At 47.8% G+C, this 22481-nt stretch overlaps 1 protein-coding gene across 1 annotated transcript in view; it reads right to left on the bottom strand.

The window, feature by feature from the left end:
• Nucleotides 1-18138, bottom strand: part of BLK (BLK proto-oncogene, Src family tyrosine kinase) — a 45225-nt gene extending 27087 nt beyond the window's left edge. The window contains exons 1-2 of the mRNA XM_075497702.1: nt 17769-18138; nt 874-976 (exon numbers count right to left, since the gene is read on the bottom strand). Coding sequence (XP_075353817.1) covers nt 874-975 — 102 coding nt within the window. The 5' untranslated portion in view covers nt 976; nt 17769-18138. The remainder of the gene's footprint in view (nt 1-873; nt 977-17768) is intronic.
• Between the last annotated feature and the right edge of the window lie 4343 nt (nt 18139-22481).

Raw genomic sequence — 22481 nt, 5'->3', positions numbered from 1 at the left:
TGGACGCAGTGCTGACAAGCGCAAGAAAAGAGAAAACAACTTCATGTCCTCTGTACAGCAACAGACAGACAGATAAAGTGATTTCCAAAACTTAAACGAGGAGTTTGTCATTTCGGGTCTCCTAAATCCTGACCCAGTGTCTTTGCGATCAGTATCCATGCAAGCAGAGGCCGTGTGAATTCCAAGGGAGCAGCAGATGCTTATCATTCATGATTCTCAGCCCACCCCAACACAGATTAGTTGTAGACCCTCTTTAGTGAACCTGTTGTCCTCCCTGATGGTAAAGTTTCCATTGCGGTTTGCAGCTTTGAGTCTCAGCCTGAATCTGACCCATCTTTGTGCCGTTTGCAAGTCAGCAACATCAGCTTGGGTTGCAGAGAGCTGAGGGCAGCAGCCCTGTCTAAGAGATACGGGGGTCAGCTCGGAGGACTTGTGTCCAAGCGATGCAGGGCACACAGGCAGTGTCCTCTTGCACCTTCTCTCCCTGGCCTCTGCCCTGCTCTCCAGTCCAGCTCATGAAAATAATTGTGCCAGGCTCAACACGACATAGCCTTTCAGAGCACCACCATTCCTAGCCCACTCACACAATTCACGGCCATAACATATCCCCAAAGAGAAAATGGCATCCTTTTTGACAGAGAAAAAACCTAGAGCAAGAAAGAGTTGATTGAACAGTTCACCCCATATTAAGGATCTCATGGGGGGAAGCCAGGCATAAACATTTGTTTTCTGTCCTTTGAACAACATTTCCCAATTGGTGGCCCAATTTTAGGAAAGTACGCAAGTTCCTGCTGGCACACACAAGTATTTCCTGCGTCAATCCAGACAGTGAGCCATGGAGGATGCCAAAAGGACACATAACTGCAGGCTTACCTTGGGTGGGGCGGGAGGAGGTTTACTCTTGTTTTTTGGGTTGCTTCCAGAAGTATGTTTCTCATTGGACACCAGCTGATTTTTGCTCCCGAGCAACCCCATCCTGGAAGAAAGACCAGAAATGACTTTTTAATGAGACTGCTCTTGGGAAAAGAGGCAGGCACTGAGGGACAAAACAGTCTTCTCATTCATGAAGAACAAGTGGAAGAAGATGAGAATGCAGGGCAATGGGACAGTGGAGAGAAGAGTCTAAAATCATTCCATCTACAGTCCTCCTACTACCTTGGACATTGTGAACCCCATAGTTTCTGTTCCCACACAACTCTGGTGTTTTACACTTTGCAGATGAGGCTCAGACAGACACTGTAAGTCACCAGAAAAAAAGGAGCACAAATGACTGCTTTGGATATGTCCCCTCTCCAATGCAGAGATCCCCAGCTGGCACTGAGCAGACTTGCTCCAGCAGTCCATGGAGGGTTGAAGAGGGGATGCTGGAGATCCTGAGGAATACCACTGCACTGAGCTGTTCAGATGTACCAGGGCTTCAAGAGTGTCACATAGTCCCCGGACCAAGACCAAGACCTACCCATGCTGCTCAGTGCTTTCTGTAGGTCACGTCCCTCCCATGCAGCAAGAGCAGCACACAGATGTGGTAGCCGTCTGCACGGTACCAGTCCCACCCTTCCTTGTGCTTAAGCAGCACAGACACACACTCAGACTGTCCATGGAGGCATGGGTCCTGATGGGACACTTTGGAGGACTGCAAGAAGCTTAGGGAATCAAATACAGTGTAGCTTGCGTGCATCCTGCCTGTAAAGTGTGGGCCTAGGGCTTGGCTCAGTTGTCCTTCTGCAGTGCCCTCGTACCTTTTGATGTGTCCTGGGGTCTCACAAGGTGTGGGTCCCCCATACATCATGGATTATGTTTCCCAACCCCATGTATGTGTCTCAGACATTCTGGACACCTCGAGGAGCACTAGACACAAAAGAATCAAACCCTTTCCATGGGCTACCCGCTGGTTCAGGCTAGGGTTTCCACACTTGTGCTTGAAGGCTGGTTTAACTTGCAGCCAAGAAACGTAATTTCAGCTCTGGTCAATACTTCTAGCATAATACCGGATCTGGGTAGCCAAGATAGCCAAACCATGGCAAACTCGGCCTGCTCAGCCCCCCTGAAAAAGTAAGGAGCAGTTGAAGCCAGCATTACTGAAGTGCTGTTGCCAGGGGTATATAAGGTATCTACACTGTCCAGCACCAAAGTCTGCCCCAGCCCTCGCTTTGAACCAAAAGCATTGAAAGGTGTGGGCTACAGGTTCAAAAAAAACCACAAAAACCCAAACCCCCAAATACTTGTAGCTGCGCAAAGACACGTTGGCTCCTGTTCTTGCCAAAATACCTCAAGGTCTGCAATGAACATGGAGGATTGGGGACTGGAGGTCCAGGGTCCAATGTGGTTAGTCAGTTCCCCCAATGTCAGTCTGGCGCCGTGTTGTGATAGTGAGACTGCAACAGATATGTTCAAAAAAGCTTCCAGCAAACCAGACTTACAGGAAAAAGATATTCCAGTAAAAGCAACTTTTTTTTGCTTTCGAGCACATATCTAATATTTCAAAAACTGGGACTCTGAAATGAGGTTTCTAACAGAGCCATCCCAGTATTTTAAGGTGTTATTTTTTTGAAATATCTTCTCCCTTCTGCCTCATTTTTATTTTCACTGATAAAGTGAGCAAAATGGAAGGAGTTGGCGAAATATTTCACGATAGCCCAACACACATTTTTCCCCCTTGTCAAAAGTTTTTCAGCATCCGAACTTCTCTGAGCTTTTCTTTGACCTGAGTTTACAGATGGCCCACCCATCTGTACCCAGGTCTCAGCAACGCTCTGGGCACTGACAACACAGTTGGAGGGGAAGTTTCGCCCCCTGAATCAGCCACAGCATTTCCTGCAGCAAGTTCATTTTAATTTGGCAGCCTCCCCTCTGGGTTGCAACCAGGGTTTTCTTTGCTTAGAAGGTCTGGTTGTCATGCAATGGCACATGGTTATTAAGTGAGCTTTTCCTGCTCGTCCACTTGCAAATTGGTGGAAGATAACTTTGTGCTGGGATTTCTGATTCTGGATGGCGTTATTTGCCAGGATAGTAAATGAGAGTAGCTGGAGTTCCCTTTTCACTCAGGGAACTGCAAGGTATCGTTTTAAGTCAAGGCTGGATGATAGACAAGTTTTAGGCACCACTCATTAGCAACCATGAAAGGCACAGGGTCTACCTATGTGTTGGACATCCATCTACGGTCCTTGTAACTATCTCACTGGAGCATCTTGGGGTCTTTGATATACTCTGCTCCTGAATGTGAGATACAGACGTGGCAATCGCTGTCTTTTCCACAGGGTTAGGGGACGTGAGATATAGCATGAGTCAGTAATATGCTTCAACTGCCACTCATGTCACCAGGATGACCTTACAAGAGGGTTGATGGACCATCTGCAGGATGGTGAATGCACGTTTTGGGGTTTTGAGTTGCTCTCACTGACGGCACTGGTGGGGCAGAGTAGGAAAGGGGATGGAGGGAGGTCAACCTCAGCAAGTCCCATCAGGGCCTTGTGGCCATCCCAACTCCTCTGACAGGGTTTTAGGGGAGTGGGGACCATGCTCTAACCTGTTCATCTCCCCACAGTGCTCCTGTGTCCAGGGGGACATTGCAACCCCTTTCTGTACCACGCTGAGACTGGAAGCACCTCTCTGCATGCTTGCACAAGCTGAGCTTTCTCCCCACATGCATGTGTCGAAGACACATCCGTGCAAAGAGGGACAGAGAAGTAAACAGCGTGTCCCAGCACAGGTGGGAAATGGAACCGGCAAAAAGTCTCCCACAAAGGTCACTCGCTCCCACCCACGCACAAAAGACCTTAGCACAGCTCTGGGTGTTCACAGTCCTTACGACATCTACCCTTCGTGCTCTCCAGGTCGCCTCTGCAGCCTTCAGCAGCCAACGTGATCAGCCATCCCTCGTGCCATCAGGTGCTATACAAAATCCCAAAATGGTGCCACAGACAAATGTTGTCGGATGCGAAGAGCTGCTGGTGAGCTCCCAGCCCACAGCTGGTGGAGTTTTCGTTTTTTAAAAAGTAATTTTTTTTCCCCCAAAAAAGGTAGCTGAGTTGAATGTACGTTGTTCCACAGTGTTTCTGCTTCTGACTAATGTGTTTTAAAATTAACTTCACAAAAATATGTTGAGAAAAGTAACTGATAGTTCTCCCAGCCATTTTTTCTTGGTTTTTTTTTTGTTTTGTTTTTCCCAGTGGAAAAGAGCGCTGGGGAGAAAACAGTAACTCAGAAAAGCATGAAAATTTCCTTTTGTGAATTTACAGTTTTTCACATTTAAAAATGTTTGTTTATTTTTAGTAACTGAGAGCAGGGAAACTCATTTCCTCAACTTTACTCAAGTTCAAAAAAAGATTTATAAAACAAATTCTTTTTAAAGCGACCAGAAATCAAAATGGAACAAAAAAATTTTAAGGCAATGCCAAGTTTTTCCGTGTGCTTGACAAGTTTTAAAAAAAATAGTCCAGCTTAGCTGCTGATAAGTTTTGGGCAAAAATATTTGACGCAGAAGTCTTCCTGAGAGAGTCAAGCAAACCTCTGCTGAAGAAGCCAATAGACACCAGGACGGTGAGCCCTGTGTCACGTCAGCTCTGAACGCATGTCGGACAGACCTGCAGGTCACAGGAACACCGGATGCTTGTATAGGACCTCTAAAACATGCTGTGTGCCCTGTGTTGTAGGACAACAGAAGGTAATTTTAGCAACCTTCAGAGGTGATGTTTTGGCTAGCGAGAGCTGGATGCAGGTACAGATGTTGCCGTGTCGATGGGCCAAGGGGAAGTCTTCTGAAGATCCCACCACAAGGCCTTGCTCCAGCAATGTTTTTGCTGACATTTGGACAACATCTTTGTGGTAGAGAGGAGAGGATATGACTAAATGTCGTATCGCTCCCCCATCTTCAAAGAGGATTGGAGAACATACCTTACAGGAGCAACCCATCACACTGAACCTGGAACTGCAGGAGGGCCAAGGTCCAGTAGAGATGGACACAAGTCTTTGCTTACCACAAGGTTTGGGGACCTGCCTTGCACCTTGGCCTGTTTTGAGTGCCCAGGGTAGGCTAAAGCAAGCAGGACAGTGTCGAATTGGACCTGTTGGATGCACTTACTCCTTTTGTTGCAGCAGATCGGAAGGTAGGATGGAGATACCTGGGCTAAGCTAGGTGCTGCAAGCATGGGCTTATTGCCCATCCCATCTTTACGGTAAGATGCCCTGCACCACGAGCACACCATCTACTGTGGTTGGCTGGTTTCCATTACCAGAGCAAGAGAGCTCAAAAGTTGTTTCTGATGTGAATGAAGCAATGTCTTCTGCAACAGGGATGTGGATGACACAGGCAGACGGCCTTGGGATTGCATGGGCGGGTGCGGGGAAAAAACAAGACAGAATCTTGCAGAAAAGCAGAAGTCTCGGCTCATCATTTGCCTCACCCCCATGAAACTGTGCCATGGAAAAATAGGTTAAGACCTGAGCAAGCCAATAATGTTTCACTGTGACGGCAGCTCCAAAAAACCCCCAAGCCCAGTGAAATCGCAAAATGACCCCCTTTCCATTCAGATTCTAGAGTGGGTCCAACAAAGTGTTTTTCTGGTTTACCAAGATTAGATATTTCACTTCATTTTAAAACTTCAGAATGTCTTTTTTAAGAAAACACATTTTAAAAGGAAATGGCATTAAAAACCCTAAAAAAATTACTTTGAAAATGCAGATATAGACAATTATGAAGGGTTTTAAATGCTGAATTTCTTTGTGTGTCCTCCCTCTACCATAAAGAATTGCTGAAATCAACTCATTTTGCATACAATAATTTAATTATTCCAGATTTGCATTTTTGCATCGGTGAGGAGCAAAAAAGTTCAGTAGGAAAAAAAAATTCCCCTGGTTCTAGGCACATCCCAGATGCATTAAATTCTCTTTTTCCTCAATAAAATAGGTCTTCAGTACATTTCCTGACCTGGCACCCTTGGATTGCTTTGCAAGACACAAAGCCAGAGAATTCCTGAAGATCTTGGTGAGATCAGCTACTTAAATAGGAATGAAGATTTGCTACTGAAGCGTTTTCTACCCCGACCGTTTTCTACTTTTGCTGGGTTTTGGTCAAGTTCTTTTTATCTTTTTTTTTTTTTTTACAACATTAGTGGCTTTGTTGCTAGGAGGTGGTTAGAAGACAGCTACAAACAAGTGTGCTGTGCTATAAACAGCACTGACCATGCAGAAGGTCTTTCTCAGAGGCAGAAGGTGGAGGCTATGGCCACCATCCCCTAGAAGGACACAGTGGCCAAAGTCTTGCTGAAGACCCCTCCTTGCAAGTGGGAGGGCAGTGAGACCTCCTGTGATGATACACACAGCGCTGGGTCTCCAGCTAACATCAGAGGGACTTTCATAGCCAAAAGCTGCTGCTCAGCAGGACCAGGCTGTTTGAGGAGGAATTACGGCAATGCAGAAAGTCCCCATGAAGAGCTGGAGAGCCCAGAGCAAGAAGCATCACGGTTTCTGCTGGGGAGTGAAGCAGATGCCTAGCCTGCATGTTGCATCCTTGCTGGAGAACTGGGAATATCCTACTGGCAATGTTCAGATCCCTTCCAATCCTGGTCCTTGTTGGATAAATACACCAGGTTGGATTTGTGCTTGCATCGAGGCCTCTTTCAAACACTCTGGCCTGTGTAAAAGGTCTTTGAAGGAGCATGAAGCACAAACCCCAGGAGCAGCCAGGCTCTCCGGCTAGTGCTGGTGAGGTGCCACTGTTGGTGCTACGCTGCTGCAGGTCCCAGTCTCCAGCACAGCCAGTGTGCCCAAATTGCTCTTGGCAATATCTGTCCCCTGCCAACCCAGGGCAGCCGGAGGACAAATCCAGAAGCTCTGTGCTCCTGCGATTTACCCCTCGGTGAGGGGTACACATTGCAGAAATGAGGTGGGGGCCCATTGGCTCATTTTGGGATCTCTTGCTGCAGTCCTTGCCAGCTTGCCATTTCCATTGCAACTTAAGTCTGCCCTGAATCTACTGTGTTTCTTAGGCCATGCAGATGAACCTGGCCCAACCAAACGAACCAAGCATAAAATCTGGCTGTTTCAGGCCTTTCTGAAGAGCTGGGACACCCCATGGGAGAAGGCTGTGTGTGAGGCTGGGGGGTGGGATTGTACAGATTTCCAGGACCCTGAGTTTAAGCAGATGCAAAAAGTTTCTTGACGGGGGTGGCGGGGGGTGGAGGGCGAAGATAATAAAAGCTTCTTGCTCTCTCCAGACGTAGAAAACAGTCGCCTGTTGCCAGAGTGGTCATTCGCTAATCAAAACATCTGTCTGGAGGAAAAATGGCTGCTTACATTGAGCATTGCACCCTGCTGGAACCTGGCAGATGCTCAGCTGAGCTGCAAGAGACTGCGGGCCAGGAAGCAGAGCCAGGGCTCAGGGTCCTGGCAGGGCGGGGGGAAAGCAGGAGGGCAGACTGCTTATCCCACCTCCCTTAAACATGCTTTCCTCATGAGCTCACCCCAGGCGTTGCATCAGCCAGGTGGGATGTCTGCTGGGGATGGCTCGGCGGGACCCGAGGTCCTGCAGCGCAGGGAGGTGGGATGCACTGGAGGGAGGAAGGAGGAGGATGGGGCCAGGAGAAGCAGGCACATCGCTTTGGGTACCAGGAGCATCTCTGGGGTTCTTCAGGTGTGCGAGGTCTTATCATGAAATTGCATTGGTCAACGGCAATTTCTGTGGTGGCTGGAATTTCAACCCAAATTTCAACCCAAATCTCTCTGGTGCCCAAAGCGTGCATGGGCCAGACTTGTGGATGGGCTATGGGCAAGTTGGAGCACAGCAGGGAGAAATCCTCTCTAGATGCCACCCCTAACTGAGGTCTAAGTCCCGTGGAAGTGGGCATAGTCCATGCTCGCTTGGCCAAAATGCGTGATGCTCTGTTTTACAGTGCTTTGTGGGCACATCGTGGTGCTGTGTAGGGATGTGGGGAGGTCCTGGCCCTCACAGTCCTGGGGACATGAGGAGATGGATGGAATGACCCTCCACACTTCTACGTGTGGCCACCCATGTTTCTGCCCTGGGAAAGGCCCTTTCTGGAGGCCCTGCATCCCAGTGGCTGCCTTTTCCCAGCAAGGGGACAGTATTTACTGGGACTTGCTAGCCATGTCCCAAAAGGAGCAATGAAGCTGGTGGCAGGCTGGTGCTCAGGCATTTGATGCTGTCAGAGACCCCCTCCTTGGGTTGGGTCTCAGAGGGAATGATGCTCCCTCCCACCATCCTCAGATGAGACAAAGGGCTGTAGGAAAAGATGTACACCTCCAGTTTCCCACCTGAACACCTCCGACTGCTTGGAAAGCCATGTCAGAAATAGCTACTGGATGCAGAGCCCTTCCCCTGCTCATCACTGCTGTGTCCAGCTCCAGACAGCTTTCCCCACACATATACCCTCTCTTCCCCTGCAAGCCCTGGCATTTACTTGTCCTCCTGTCCTTTTGCAGTAAACCAAAGGACCAGCATCGCTGCAAACCATCCCTCGGGGCTAATCTGAGCAGTTGCTGGGTAGTGCCCCCCTCATCTCTACCCCACAGATCTTGGGGAAGGGAAAGAGGGCAGGGGGGCATCAGGCGAAGGAGGGATGGGAGAGAGGAAGAGGATATAGAAAAACCTGCTGGGCTTCTCCCCACCCTCAGGGGAATGTGGATTCAGGTGGGATGTTCCCTACTTGCCTGCTTCCTATGCAGCTGCTCCTGGAGACACGATCCGAGGACGGACGAACCACTGGTCCGACCCATGACAGATGCTCCATGGGGCTGAGGGCCCTTGCAGAATTTCTCTATTAGAGACCTCTGGCTCCCACCGCATCCACACCGTCCATGGGACTGACCGCTTTGAATGTTACACCCCCGGATTGCAGGAGCAGCCTGATTTTGCAAATGCTTTTAATGGGCTTTCTTTTTTTAATCAGGTCTTTGTGTCAGAACTGACTCTTTTCTTGCCCCCAAGGATTCCTTGCTCTATTTTGAATATAAAAATGATCATCTGGGAGGGGAGGGGATTTGCACTTCCCAGACAACCTGGCTGATGAAAATAGCAGTGAGGAAGGAGAGAAACCCAAAGAGAATCCAGACACAAAACCCAGCAAAACCCACAGGCTATTAACAGCTGTCATTAAAAACAGCTACAATGACTGTGAATGGGATGTTTCCACTATGCAAACCACCAAATTTTAGGAAACAGCTGAACAAACTGGCTGTGCAATGATCATTCCTTTCTGTGATTAAAAAAAGACCTTTTCAGATGAAATGCATCTTATTCCAGCTAGCCCCAGCCCTCTATGAACCTACTCAACCATAGCGCTGAGGAGGCAGCGTGGTCTAACGAATGAAGACCTGGACAGGGACTTGTGGGTGATGCTGAGGAAGTGACTTTCTCATTCTGCCTCAGCATCTTCGACAGGGAGACTGAAACGCCTCTGTCTTAGGAGCTAAAAGTTGTGTAAGAAGCAAGATTTGTTTCTGGAGACTCCTGAGGCTTCCCGTAGGGTGCATAAAGAGCTGGCTTCTCCAGGGTGTTTTCAGTGTATTTGTTTAAGCTGTTGCAGAGATGAGGCCCCCCAAAAAACCACTGTGTATACCTCTGTGGGTAATTGCATGACATCATTTTTGCATTATATGTGGCAGCAGGAAGGAAGGGACTCTTGGTCTCAGCCACCTCGAGGCTGGAATGACCTCACGTAGTTTGCATTTCAGCTGCTCTCACTGAGAAGGACAAACACAAGGCAACATCTGCCGAGCATAATGCACAGCCTAAAGGTCGCCCACATGCTGGTGACGTTGTTTATAGGAGGAAAGGCTTCGCGGAGCAGATCTAAGCTGAGGTCAAGGTGAAGGACCTTTACCAGCCATAAGACCCAAGGACAAGATGAGACTGGCTGAGGACATGTTGCTGTGTGAGGTGGGAGCAGCTGCTCCAGGATGCATGTGCCTGATGTCCCAGCACGGCTCATGGGGCTGTGAAGTGCTCTCCCCGATGAACCCCCACCAGATGCATCGCATGGAAATCAGCCTTGACCCTGCAACTGCTCTGTGCTCCTGACAAAGGAAGAAAACCCCGTGGAGGGCTGCAAGGCTGTCTGGGCCATAAGCAGGGGTCTGCAAGTGCTCGGGGGTCACACCATGCCCCTTACCCTAGCACAGGGTACTCTGAAGACCTCCAGGACAGACACCCACCCCATCGCCCCTCGGCCAGGTGTGCTGCAGAGTCAGGCCTGCTGTTTGCATACCAAGGAGATACAGAAATGAGGAAGCCCTTGCAGATTCGTCAAACTTCTCCCTTGCCAGCTTGCATTTTGCCTGCTCCATTCTCCTCCAGCTAAGGGCAGGGGAAAGAGATGGAGGCAGTTGGGCTGGGGCTGGGGAAGGAGAGGACAGCTTCAGGGTTAGCTGGAGAGCTTTGAGCTTTAGGGCAGGGGCTCGTCCTTTGGTGGAGGGTACATCTGAGGTACCTGACCTCTCTTTGCTAAGGGACCTTCACTTCCTATTCCTATGAAAAGGGAAGTTGCTTTTTTAGAAAGCTGCTTGTCATCCACTGCTGAGGTAGGAAGGAGGAGCTACCACGAGGTGCAGCAAAGGCTTAGAAAGAAGCTAGTGGCTGCCAAGTCATCTTGGGAAACAGGATGATAGTGTGGCAGCTCCAGACAGAAACCTGCTTCTGACTTGAGACGTTCTCCTGATGCTGACAGTGGGGGAACCCAGCAGCTGCAGCCAGGCTGCTGCAAGGACTCTTCCAGCAATGGCCACGGTTCAAGCAGCTCAGAAGCAAGAAGTAAAAATAAAAAGGGCTAGATATGGTGTGGTCTGCCTATTGCATCCCAGGGAGGGGGTTTTGGGTATCTAAGATATCCTGGCTGTGCCTCTGCATGTCACCTGGGGCACATCCCTTCAGCCTTGCGCTTTCTCTGTTTCCTTCAGGTTGGGCATATCACGGCCATGAGATGAGACCCGGCGTCAAGAGGCCCAGGCAGACAGTGCCCTTCTGCAATTTGCTTACTCAGAAATCATGAAGCGACAGCCCAGGGATGTCCTTTGAAAGCAGCTGGAGGGAGACTACTGAGAAAGCACGTGAAAAAGGGCACTAGAAAGAGAAAGTCTCTCATATGCAGCTCCCGGATCACTCCAGATGGGCTCCATCTGCCCCTGCTTCCCCAGCCCGAAAGTGCAGGCTGTAATCTCACCCAGCCGAGTAGGGTCTGTCTAGCAGTGGTTTCCACTCTGTTTTCATACGTCGGTCCCCAGATGTCCTCCAGTATCTTTGCAGGCCTCTACGTGAGTGTGCAAACCCAAGGCTGGCTTGTCTCTGCTACCTTTTACAGCTGCCTGTAAGACATGCATGGAGACCAGAGGTCCAGCCCATGCGGTAAATGCCCATGGGCTCTTAGGTTTGCCTGTAAGACCTCTAGGACCCACCACTCCACAGGATGTGGAGAGGGACCAAAAAATGTGGCAGCCTCCCTCCAGATGACCGACAGCCCACCAGGATGACCCCACAGCCAGATACCTACACCGGAGGCCCACTGCATAGCCTCCTTCTGCAGCAGCACCCACTCCCACTGCATTTTGTCCAGGGCACACCAAACCAAAAGCGTTCCTGTTAGGGTGTCTGCTGCAGAGGTGACTGGCTTTGTTCTGAAACCACCAAGAGGGATGAAGGCACCTCTCCTCTTCCAACTGGTCCCCAGCACTGCTTCCCTATACTGCTGCTGTGGAAGCTGGGCAGCTCATTCCCTCCAGATGTTCTTTTCATGGTCTGGCCATGTTTTTCTCTTCCCTGTTAAGAATAAGTAGCCTAATTTACCATCTGAACCTCCCTGTTTCCATTCCTCTAGCAGATTAAAAGCTTATTTAATGCAATGTACTGTTGCTCCTGGGAGATGCTGATGCATTATAACCAACCCATCAGCCTCCATTTTGAGCACTTAGACTTTCTGAGCTCTCTGAGGCAGCACCCTGACTAGTAAAATAGGCAATATCAGGGCTCGTTCTCCCACCCTTCAAAATTAGGTGGCTGCATCCAAACCCCTTGTAGTCCCCATCCCATGCTACCTCCTGGACTGTGTTTGGGAAAGTCTAGTCGGATTGCTCAGGTTGTGCTGCCTGCCTGTTGGGTCTCTGCTTTCCAAGAGACAGGCTGTCCCTTTTCCCCCGATTTACTATCCTAAACAGGTCACCGCATTTGGGATGACACTCAGACACAGGCGCCTTGTGTAGCCCCAGGCATCAGACCACCCCGAGTGCAGGGTGGTGATGGGCTCCCTCTTGTTTCACTATTGTTCTTTATTGTTGAATCCCGTGGGCATCGCAGGGCTATCTCGAGGGACTGGGGTGAAAATGCAGCAGTGGCTTTGGCTGATGGTAACTGGGGGATATTCTGCTAGTAGGGACCACAAAGAGATTTTGTCTGGCCCCGGTTAGGAAAAGCCTTTTTGGAGGGAGAAAGTGACTTTTTTTCTTTTTCTTCTTCTCGCATATAAATAAGAGAACTAATGAGGAGAAACGCAAACATTTTAAAACATACACCTTTCTGGCGACCTCATGGAAGTGTGAATTTGCACTGTCCAGAATCAGTACAACCGCTTGCAGAAAATGGCCACTGGAGAAGCATCTAGCACAGCCCTCTGCTCCGAGGCAGGATCAGCCCTCACAAAACCTTGCTGGAGGAGCGTGTGGTCCTTGCACCCAAGACCCTACCCATGCTGGACATGATGGTGCTGATTCTTCTCTCCTACCCACACCAGTCGTCCCTGCCAGGCTTCCTCTACACTGCTCACACCATGCCTACTCTTGGCTACTGGCAGCAGCCAAGACCCTGCCTCAATATTATTACTTTTGATGACAGTAAAGAAAAAAAAAACGCCATTTTTTAATCCCTTATTCAAAATTAGAAGATAAGCTTGACTTTCAGAATTAAAAGAATATTCAAAGTTCCCTATGGTGCTCGAAGGAGATAGAAATGCAGCAGAACAAAGCCAAACTTTGCAGACAGGTCTATTGCAGAAGTCATTATTTACGGCACAGAAGTGATGGGGCCGATCCACTCTCAGGTTACCTCATCTTTGATCCGGTCTAATTCTATTGCATCAGAGCCAGAATAAATCTTATTTCCTCAAGTTTCTTGCTTTGCCAGTGTCCATACTCTCACTAGCATCAGCAGGAAATGTTAATGTCCATGGAGCACTGCATTTAAACAACCAGGATTTCTTCCCACCTGGCTAAGGCCTCTCTTGTACAGAGTCTCACGTTCACAATTCCCTTCTGTGTACAGTTGTTATTCATTGGCAGCCCAATTCAGTGACTTTTACATGGCATGTTTTTTCCCACTTTTCCACCAAAATTTCCAGGAAAAAAAAAAAACATTGAAAATGGGAAATCGCCACCCTTGAAAAAGTTCTGTCACAAAACCACAACGCATATTGGCATCTTCCACGGGCAAAAGAATAATTCCTCCTGCAAGTTTGCTATATTAATGTTTCAAGCAGCTGCGGTCTTCTTCCTGTGCTTCTAAAATGGTGAAGGCCAAATACGTAAGAGACAGCCAGGAAAAACTCTTGAGATAAAAGTCAAGTTAAAGCTTTTATATCAATTTCTCCATTTGCTTAGTATTACCTTAGTTCTCCCTCCTTCCATCACGTATTGCGGGTGATGCCTTGATTTTTCTGTAGATCAAATTTAACCTCTATTCAAAGCCCAGTTCTCAAGCATCATCCTCCCATACACATATTTTGTGATGTTCTGCCCCAAATTTTCATGGTTCCAAGCCATTTACCATTAGCAGCTATTCACATAAACGTGGATGCCATCATGGCTTGGGCGTTGGGCAGGGAACCGGCTGGGCTGAAAGAAGTCCTGCAACTCCCCTGCCTGCGGCATTTTGTCAAGGTTTTGCTTTCCCACCCCAGTGTTTCATGGAGAAGAGGGGTACCTTCTTATGAAGACACCTCGAGTGACCTGACGGTCCTTCACCACTAGCCACCATAACCCAGGGAAGCACAGAGATCTGAGAAAAGGGGAGGCTGTGACCTTCTGTGTACGAGGGCACACCATAATGTAGTAAATTGGGATCCCGGGGACCTGGGCACAGGGCCAGTCGCCTCTTTTGCCTCTTGGCCATAAGGACGCTTAAGCAGATGGCACAAAGACTTTTTTCAACCAACCTTCATCCACCAAAAGTGTTGCATATTCAACCATCTGCAAGGCAGAGCAGACATCCCGGACAACTAAATAATTTCTCACTCTTCTCCCCTCATTTGGTAGCAAAGGATTCATTTGTAAACCATGTGTTTTCTATTTCTGCTCTGTCTCTTACGTGCCTGACACACAGGACCTGAGGGGTTCTGCACACTGCCTTTTGATCAGCAACACGTTTCATGGTTTCCAGAGGAGCAGAAATGATCGGTGAGATTTGGCCAAATTTGGAGAATAATTTCGTAAATACGCAAATAAATAAAGGGGGAAATGCAGGAGAGAGATTTTGAAAAGCACGTTTCACTTCAGAAGTCACATATATTTCGCCGGATGACAGAAGTGTAGGACTGGCCCCTAGAAGGTCATTAATCTGGTGGACCTACATTGCATCTGAGAGACTACCTAACGTGCACTTCAAAGCTTTCAATGATGGAAATCCCCGCTGCCCTCCATCAGTCTATCCCAGCCCTCCTATTCCCATAGCCTTAAAATGACTTCCTAACGATCAGCGCTAATTTCCTTCACTGAAAGACCTACAACTGCTTGTCCTGCCCATGGTGGGCAAGAAGTTTATTCCTTCCTTCTTCGCAGTGGCTCCAGCAAATGAAGCAACATTCCTCCTTGCAAAAACTCTTAATGGATCACACTTTCCACACCTTTGCTCAGCTGTGTCCCTCTCCTTTGGGCATTTATAATTGAGTTTGGAAGTTTGAATAGGCAAGCCCACAATGTTTTCCTAATTAAAACTCACGAACACTAACAAAGGCAAAATTGCTCCATAAAACTGCAGAAACATTGTTCTTCCACTCAGTTGCAACATTTTCTTCGAAAAAATTATAATTAGAAACCTATTTTTTATTTCAACACAAGGAGCTGCTGTGGTTTGAGTTTTGTTTTGGGGGGGGATATTTTTGGCTGCCCAGTGAAATAAATTCACATGGATTTAACCCTGATATGGAAAACAGGCTGACCTGTGAGAAGCACATGGCTTGTCCAGCGACCTGTGAGAAGCACAATGCTTGTCCAGCATGAAATACCGGAGGTCTGGTTTATATTCGTATGGCATATGTTGCACCTTAGCATTTATTTTTAAGCAATAACTGTGACCCTGTATATCCTGTTTTGTACGAGGTGTACATTCTTTTGAGTTTCACAGTGACATCCAGCAGTGCAGCCACTTCTTCCACAATGAGCAGCAGGACCCTGAGGCTGTAATCTGTTGCCAAGACCTCTGCCAAGGGAGAATTGCATCCTTTTTTAATTCCCTCAGCTACTTCTAATCTTGCAAAGTGGTGCTGACCTAACAAAAAAGCTGACTTGCACCACATAAAATGAAGATGTGAATGGAAACTTTGGGGCTGCCGAGGGCTCCAGGAGAATTTAGCCCCAGGCATCTTGCTAAATTCTTGCCCGTGATTGAACCCCATGGGCCTGCAGGAAACGATTGACTATAGGGGAGCTCACCCACATGGAGTCAACGCTTGGCTACCTCCAGAGCCTCTTCAACCGTGGAAGAGCAGCGAGGAAACTCCCTTTTTAACATAAAGAGAATGGAAAGAATGAGAGGAAGGAAAGAAGACAAATAATGATGAAATAATAGTGTGCCCAAGTGCTCCTACTCTGCTCAATACAGTGCTGTGACCCCCGTGAAATCCATGGTGACCTGTTTCCACACCTGACCGGGATGACAAAAAGCCTTGTCTGCACCTAAACACGGCCTCAAAACCTTTTTGGGTTCTGATGTGCCCATAAAGGTGCCACTGAAAATTAAAGGCTGAAAGGTCAGTCAAGAGGAAAGTCATAAAGCAGAAATAAAACAGCTGATATCCTTGTCTGAAATGGACGCACAGCCCAAATTGTGCAGAAGTGGGATGCTCAGCCTGGGATATCGTGGGCTTATTTAACAGGGGCTGGGGAGCACAGCATCTCAGCTGAGAGCCCAGGGTATAAATGCATTCCAGAACACCCCACACTGATTAAGCAGGACACGGAAAGTCATCAGGAAAGCAGATAAACAAAGATCAGTAGCACCTTTGCAAAATTTTCACTTAAATATGTATTGGGTCTTTCCTCCTTCATAAGAAAATTCAGCCTTCGACTTTGTAACCCTCAAGGTGCAGCGACAGCCCTATTTTGGCAGAACAAAGCAAGAATGGGCCAGAAGATTTTTTCCCAGATTTTTGTGCATCAGTATAATGATAATGCTGCAGGTGGTCTGGGAGAAAAAACAAAATGTGGGAAAGAAATCACAAGCTCTGCAGCCCTCAAATCTTCTGATAAAAATTACTTAAACCTTGACAGAATGTCTAATGGAGCATATTAATGAGGGTGCCTTTGCTGCCCTGCAGCTGTCCTTTTTTCTTCTTAATTTCCATCTGCCTTCTCTTCTCCAACACGTACCAGAGCAGGGACGTGTGTGTGCTCTGCGTGCAGCAGGCACCCTCGCTGCTGACAGTGTATGCATCTTGTCCTGATTTTGCACTTTTAAAGATCCATAATCAATTAAATATCACAGCAGCCCTGCAAGAAAGGCAAGAAATGCCCCCATTTCACAAGTCGGGTAACTGAAGCACCTTGAAGAGACTAGTCTGGCCAGGCATCGCTGGCCACAAAGTCCTGAGCAAACACCTGAGGAGGTCTGAGATGCAAATACCCCACAGCACTGCAACTGCTCTTCCCTCCCAGAAGTGGCACAGCAAACAAGGTGGCTTCTGAGATACCCAGGCTCCAAGTTAGAGCGCTGTGGAATTTTGAGTCTGGCCTAAATTTTAATCAAGAATGAAAGTTATGGACTTAGGGTAGACTCTGCATGTGTGGGGATGGGAAGTGACCAGGGGGAGAAGCAGCAAGTCCATCCTTCCTATAACTCCCTTGGAGATCTCCAACTTGCCAGAAACTTTGTCCACAACCAGCATTAACTTGCCACTGGTTTTACCAGCTTGAATGGAAGAGCTGGTGAAAATAAAATGTTACCTCCAAGGAGACCATCCAACCCATCTGTAGGGTAAAAGAAAGCAAAGATCCTCAGCCCCAAATGTGCCTCTTGGCAGAAGGGGAATTAATGTCTCAACCCTTCTCTGCACCATACGCAGCATCCACAGGTTCAAATCAGCAAGGGTTGCTGAGTTGGAGCCTAAGCATCCAAACTTCTACCTCCCCTTAAATTTTTTCTCGTATCTGAGGAGTTCAGCTGGAAGAAACTCATTCACCCCTTGCTATTTAAAGGGCTTTCATCTACTTTTTTTTTTTTTTTTAAGAGAAAGAGGTTGGTCTGTGCCCAAGAGACAACCTGCTGGGTCAGCGTCTGACTTAGACCATCAGTCCCACCTCAGAGAGTGCCCCGATTTCAGCACTGAGACACTGCTAGAAGGAAAGAAAGAGATGCACCCTGCCCTGATCTGCGGCAGCCCATTCCCTTGAACATCCCACTCCAATTTCTTAAGGGCTTAATTACCACCAGTTCATAGACAATAACCAGAGATGGGCCAAATCTTTAAATGCTCTAAGAGGATGCATCCACTGGAGCTCCGGCCAATAAACAGGCAGCAGGAATGAAGCAAAGTTGCTGGAAAATCGTTTGCACTTACCTGGCGAGTCCTATGTTCAGATTAAATCATATCCTGCTTGATCCTAGTTGTCCACCAGCGTTAAAAAATCCCTCGCAGGGTGCGGACTTAAGAACATAAGCTCATCTTGATAAGTTTTAATCCTTAGAGCACGTAGAAAGAGAAACCCTAATGCTTCTTGGTGTTGTCAGTTGACTGCTGTTAGTGGTTTCCTGTCGACAACAGCTGAATGACAAATCGAACTGGTTTGTTACACTTATAGCAATTAAGGGCTGGTAGTATAACCACACTGCTCATTTAGTGCTAATGTTAGCACGATGTCTACCTTAGAAGAACCGTTACCCGCAAAGGCTCAGCAGGCTATAAAAGGTACCGTCCCGCTACCAATGATGCCCCGAATCACTCTCATTCAGGCTGGAGTGAGCTGAAAGTCATCCCTTGAAGCCACAGGGTATAAAACTGGTCTGCAAATGGGAGGAGAAATATGGGTCCTTGAGTTTTCTAGATTGGCCCATTCACATTTAAGAGCAGTCTGAGCCAATAGCAGAGGTGGAGATATTTATTGCATGCGCTTAACCTTTGGGAGTTTATCTCCAGTCGGGTTCTAGTCTGAACAATTTCCCCTTTTGCAATCATCTAGGTTACAGTTCTGTAATCTTACTCACTTTCCATTTGAGGTTCTGTTTCTGCTTAAAATCTCATCTAAAGAGAGTGCTTGCGTTCCTCCTCAGAGCTGGCTGCCTTTCGGCAACGAGTACAAGACAGCTGATGCCGTTTAGGGCACAGGGGGAAGAGAGCTATGGGAGACAGCTGACAGCACATCCTGATATCTCTTTATCGCTCGTATGTAAGATCTTGTAAGATCTGCCTTCCCTCTATTTTGTGCAATTAGCTACTTGCTGTGTTGCAAAAAGCTTTGCCCGGGCTGAGCACCCAGCGCCCACCCGGAGCTGTTGTGGGCAGGGATCAGCTCAGATCTCACTACGCTGGGGTGTTTCAGTGCCTGCTGTCCCCAAGGGTCTTTGAGCACCATGCAATACTGTGAAGCTCCATCGTTCTCATTTCCACCTTCATCAGCAGGGTTCCAGACCCACCAACCCACCCGAAGGCCAGGAAGCTGATGTGTGTCTCCTACTGATCCTGCTGGATTTTGGATAGAGCCTCTGTCACATCAAGACAAGCAGAACGGCAAGTCAGCCCAAGCTTCATCAAACAGGACAACAAGGATCCTGCCTGAGGCTGGTTGAGCGATGGGCTGTTTATCAACTCTTTTTTGAGATGAGGGATGACAACTTTATGTTAGAGAAGGTTGAATCTTGGGTCTCAGTCCTGCAGTTTTAGGCAGCACTGTTGGCTGAGATAACAGCCTCCTGCTGATGGCTCTCTGGGGCATAGGCACAACCTCCCAACTATGGATCTCTCTGGAACCGTGGTCATCGGGAGTGTTGCAAACGTTTGACTTTATGGTTCATTCACTACGCTGAAAAAACAGGAAAGCAGAAGAATCTAACAAGCAACAACATTTCACTTGCTTTCATTTTAATGCCCCCAAAATGGGTCAATTTGGTCCAGGAACATGAAAAAAAAGCAGAAGAATCTAACAAGCAACAACCCTTCAGTTGTCTTTTTCATTTTAATGCCCCAAAAAGGGGGCACTTTGATCCAGGAACATGAAAAATCAAACTGCTGGGCTGAAAAAAAAGTCAAAAACAATTATTTGTCTTTCATTTTTTGCCCTGAGCTGCAGCTATTTTCCAGACTGAGTTTGTCAAGCCACCAAAGGTTGAAGTGAAACTGTGTTTTCTGACAATCAGCTACAGATCCAGGAAATTTCTCCCAGCTTTTGTCATGGGAGTGAGCAGAAACTCAATCTGACACAGAGGCGGGTGACAAGGACAGGGACGCTACAGCTTGTCTCTTCATCATTCATTGATCCCAACCTAAAGTGGGTATCTGAGATGGGCTTTCCTCACTTTTCCTTTCCTTGGCTCAGGAAGCTAAGGAAAAGAGTTGAGCGTAAACACAGAATTTTTTAACTGAAGTCTGGGGAGATGGTGTCCACCCAAGATGCTTCCACTCTTGTGTTTTTCCGTGAAAACACCTTACTAGGTAGCCAGGTAAGATCAGAAGGGGAATTTTGGGTTCACTAGCAGTTCTGGAAAATAATTTACAACTAATACTTTGGGTGAAAGTGGAACTCAAGTCCTTTTTCTAGCGAAGTAGAGAGGTGGAAAAAACTACATATCAGTGCTGAGATTTTAAATCTCAGAAGTAAACTATGGGTTGCTGCAATGAATTGGATTAGCAGGTTTATCAAAAGAAAGTCATTACAAATGCACCACTTCAAATCATTGGAAAAGGTTTTGATTTCCTTTGGAAATGATTTCTAGTTCTTCAGGGCTTGGGAACTTTTTTGGAGGTGAAGGGAGGAATAATTCACTAACTCAATATACACACTTGCAAAGTTAGTTCTGGAGTCACCAAATTGATTTGTTTTTACCTATGAAAAAACAGGTGGGCTGAAAATTCCCACCATGATTTCAGTAGGACTTCAGGCACAATTGTCCTTTGCTTTTGTCTTTCATGTTGACTCACCTTGGAGAAACCCGTGGAGAAAATATCGCTGATACCCTGAGGCAACGCACAATGCAAAAAACATCACAATGTTCCATGACGGTGAAACTTATGAAATCTGATTTCCTCTCGATGCTTTGGGGTTTAACACCCTGGTGGTGCTCACCGTTCAGCTTTTCCTCTAGCGGACTTAGTCTCCTCACTCCTCTGCTCAGCCACTTCTTTGCATCTTTGAAACATCTTCTCCTTTACCAAACTCAGCTAGAATTCACCAGAAAGTTTACAAGTTATTTGGTGGGGGTATTGATGGATGGACCAGCAATACCATTGGTTTGGAAATTCCAAGGAAAACAAAATACCAGCCTCTGAAAATATTGAGAAAGAAACCTAATGGCTCACAGGGATGGTATCTGAATGAGGAGGGTCAAGGTTAAGAACTGTTCCAAATAGTGGTGAAATATTTACAGCCCCTTGCCTTGTTCTAGAAGCACTTCACGTGCCACTGTCTTTCCCCTGTATCCTTACATCACTACCTCCATCTACATGAAGGATATATGGTCCAAAAATCAGCTTCCTTCTTGCTTGCACCCGTTTTACACTGAAACAGCCCCAGTGCTTTCTGCCACATTAGTCCAGATTCCCAGAAGCCCAGTTCCTCCCTGTGCTGCAAACCAGTAATTGTCAATTAATCTGCATCACACTCCAGGCTGGGCCTGAAGGCAGGGGTGGACAACCCTTTCCATGGGAAAGGCAATTCCTCAGTCCCGGCATGCACATCATTTCGGCAGGGCGAGGGGTGGATGCTCAGCATCATCCCGAAGCAGAGCAGGGCCAAATTTATGGGTGCGGAGGGCTCGTCCTTGCAGTGGGCTATTTATTTCCCCTGTGTTGCTCAGAAACCTTGTGCCATCTCAGCTGGGAAAAAACAAGCTGACCCAGACTAAACAACAGAGCAATACTGAAAAAGGCCAGTCTCAGGTCCCTCAGTGACCCATGGAGATGAGCAGCCAGGTGACCACAACCCTCTGCAGGTCTGTGCTTGCATCAGCTCCCTTGGGGTGACCAGGGGACAGCGTTAGCTGGAGACCTGCTGCCCTCTGTAGGTGCCTCTGCCACATTTCCAGGTTGACTGGCTCCCAAGTGGCCTCCAACAATGTCAGAGGACTTTCCCGGTACAAGTCCCTGTGTAGGGAGTGGAGGCTTCACCTGACCAGGATGGGATGGTGATGGTTGAGAGCACCACAGCCTCCTCCCCCCATCCCAGCCTGGGCAGGCTGAGCCCCAGGGACTTTGCTTTGGGGGAAACTCATTTATTTGGTGACCGACTGAGAAATAACCATCGATGTTCCTGCAAGACGCTCCCAGCACATGGTCCCACAGAATGGCCACACTGCCCTGCTGGGAGGTCCAGCTCCTCCATGCTCTGCTGGCAGGATGCGTACAAGGAGAAATTCCCTCAAAGCCAGGAGCCAGGGCAAGAAGGAGATGGTTCAAATCCGAGCTGTGTTGAACTGCTGCTGTTATGGTAGAGGAATGGCCATTTCTGCCTGTTTCTGGTGATACAGAGGCAGCTCAGAAGGTCCAGATGAGATTTAGCTGGCTATAGGGCACATCTACCTTATAGCATTTGTGGTGCTTAGGTTGGCACAGGAGATCTGGGTTCCCATGAAAGTCTGGAGCAGGCAATTCCCAGCTTAGGCTTTGCAAAACCACATGCCAGCAAGGACCCATGCTTGGATTCAAGTGTTCCCCAGCATTCAGGTGTCCTCTGGAAAAGGTGCTGTGCCCAGGGATGCTGTGGGACATAACTCCAGGAACTGGCAGCTTCTGCATCTCTGAGTGCGACAGAAAGGCCTCACTTCATCTGAGCAAAAGAAAAATTCTGAGCCATAGGTATGGACAGTGTTAGTGTTGCACAGGTTTATTTTGACTCATCACACCTAATCTCAGGTGCCTGCTGCAGGTGGTTGGGGTTAGAGCCTCGTCATTGGGAGCGTCACTGCTCTTCAGCAGCTCCCCACCACGGGTCTTTTGGGTGAAGACAACGTAAATGAGACAAATTCAAGCCAAAAAACATTCAAAACCCATGAGGAGACTTCAGAGGGACCTGGCTTCAGTCTCTCACTGGCGTCTTATGGCAGCTCATTTGAAATCCATTAC

Source organism: Mycteria americana, chromosome 3 (assembly GCF_035582795.1).
Source record: "Mycteria americana isolate JAX WOST 10 ecotype Jacksonville Zoo and Gardens chromosome 3, USCA_MyAme_1.0, whole genome shotgun sequence".
In the NCBI taxonomy this organism is placed as follows: Eukaryota; Metazoa; Chordata; class Aves; order Ciconiiformes; family Ciconiidae; genus Mycteria; species Mycteria americana.
The sequence above is the reverse complement of the archived record's forward strand: the minus strand, read 5'-3'. Positions and strand labels throughout refer to the sequence as shown.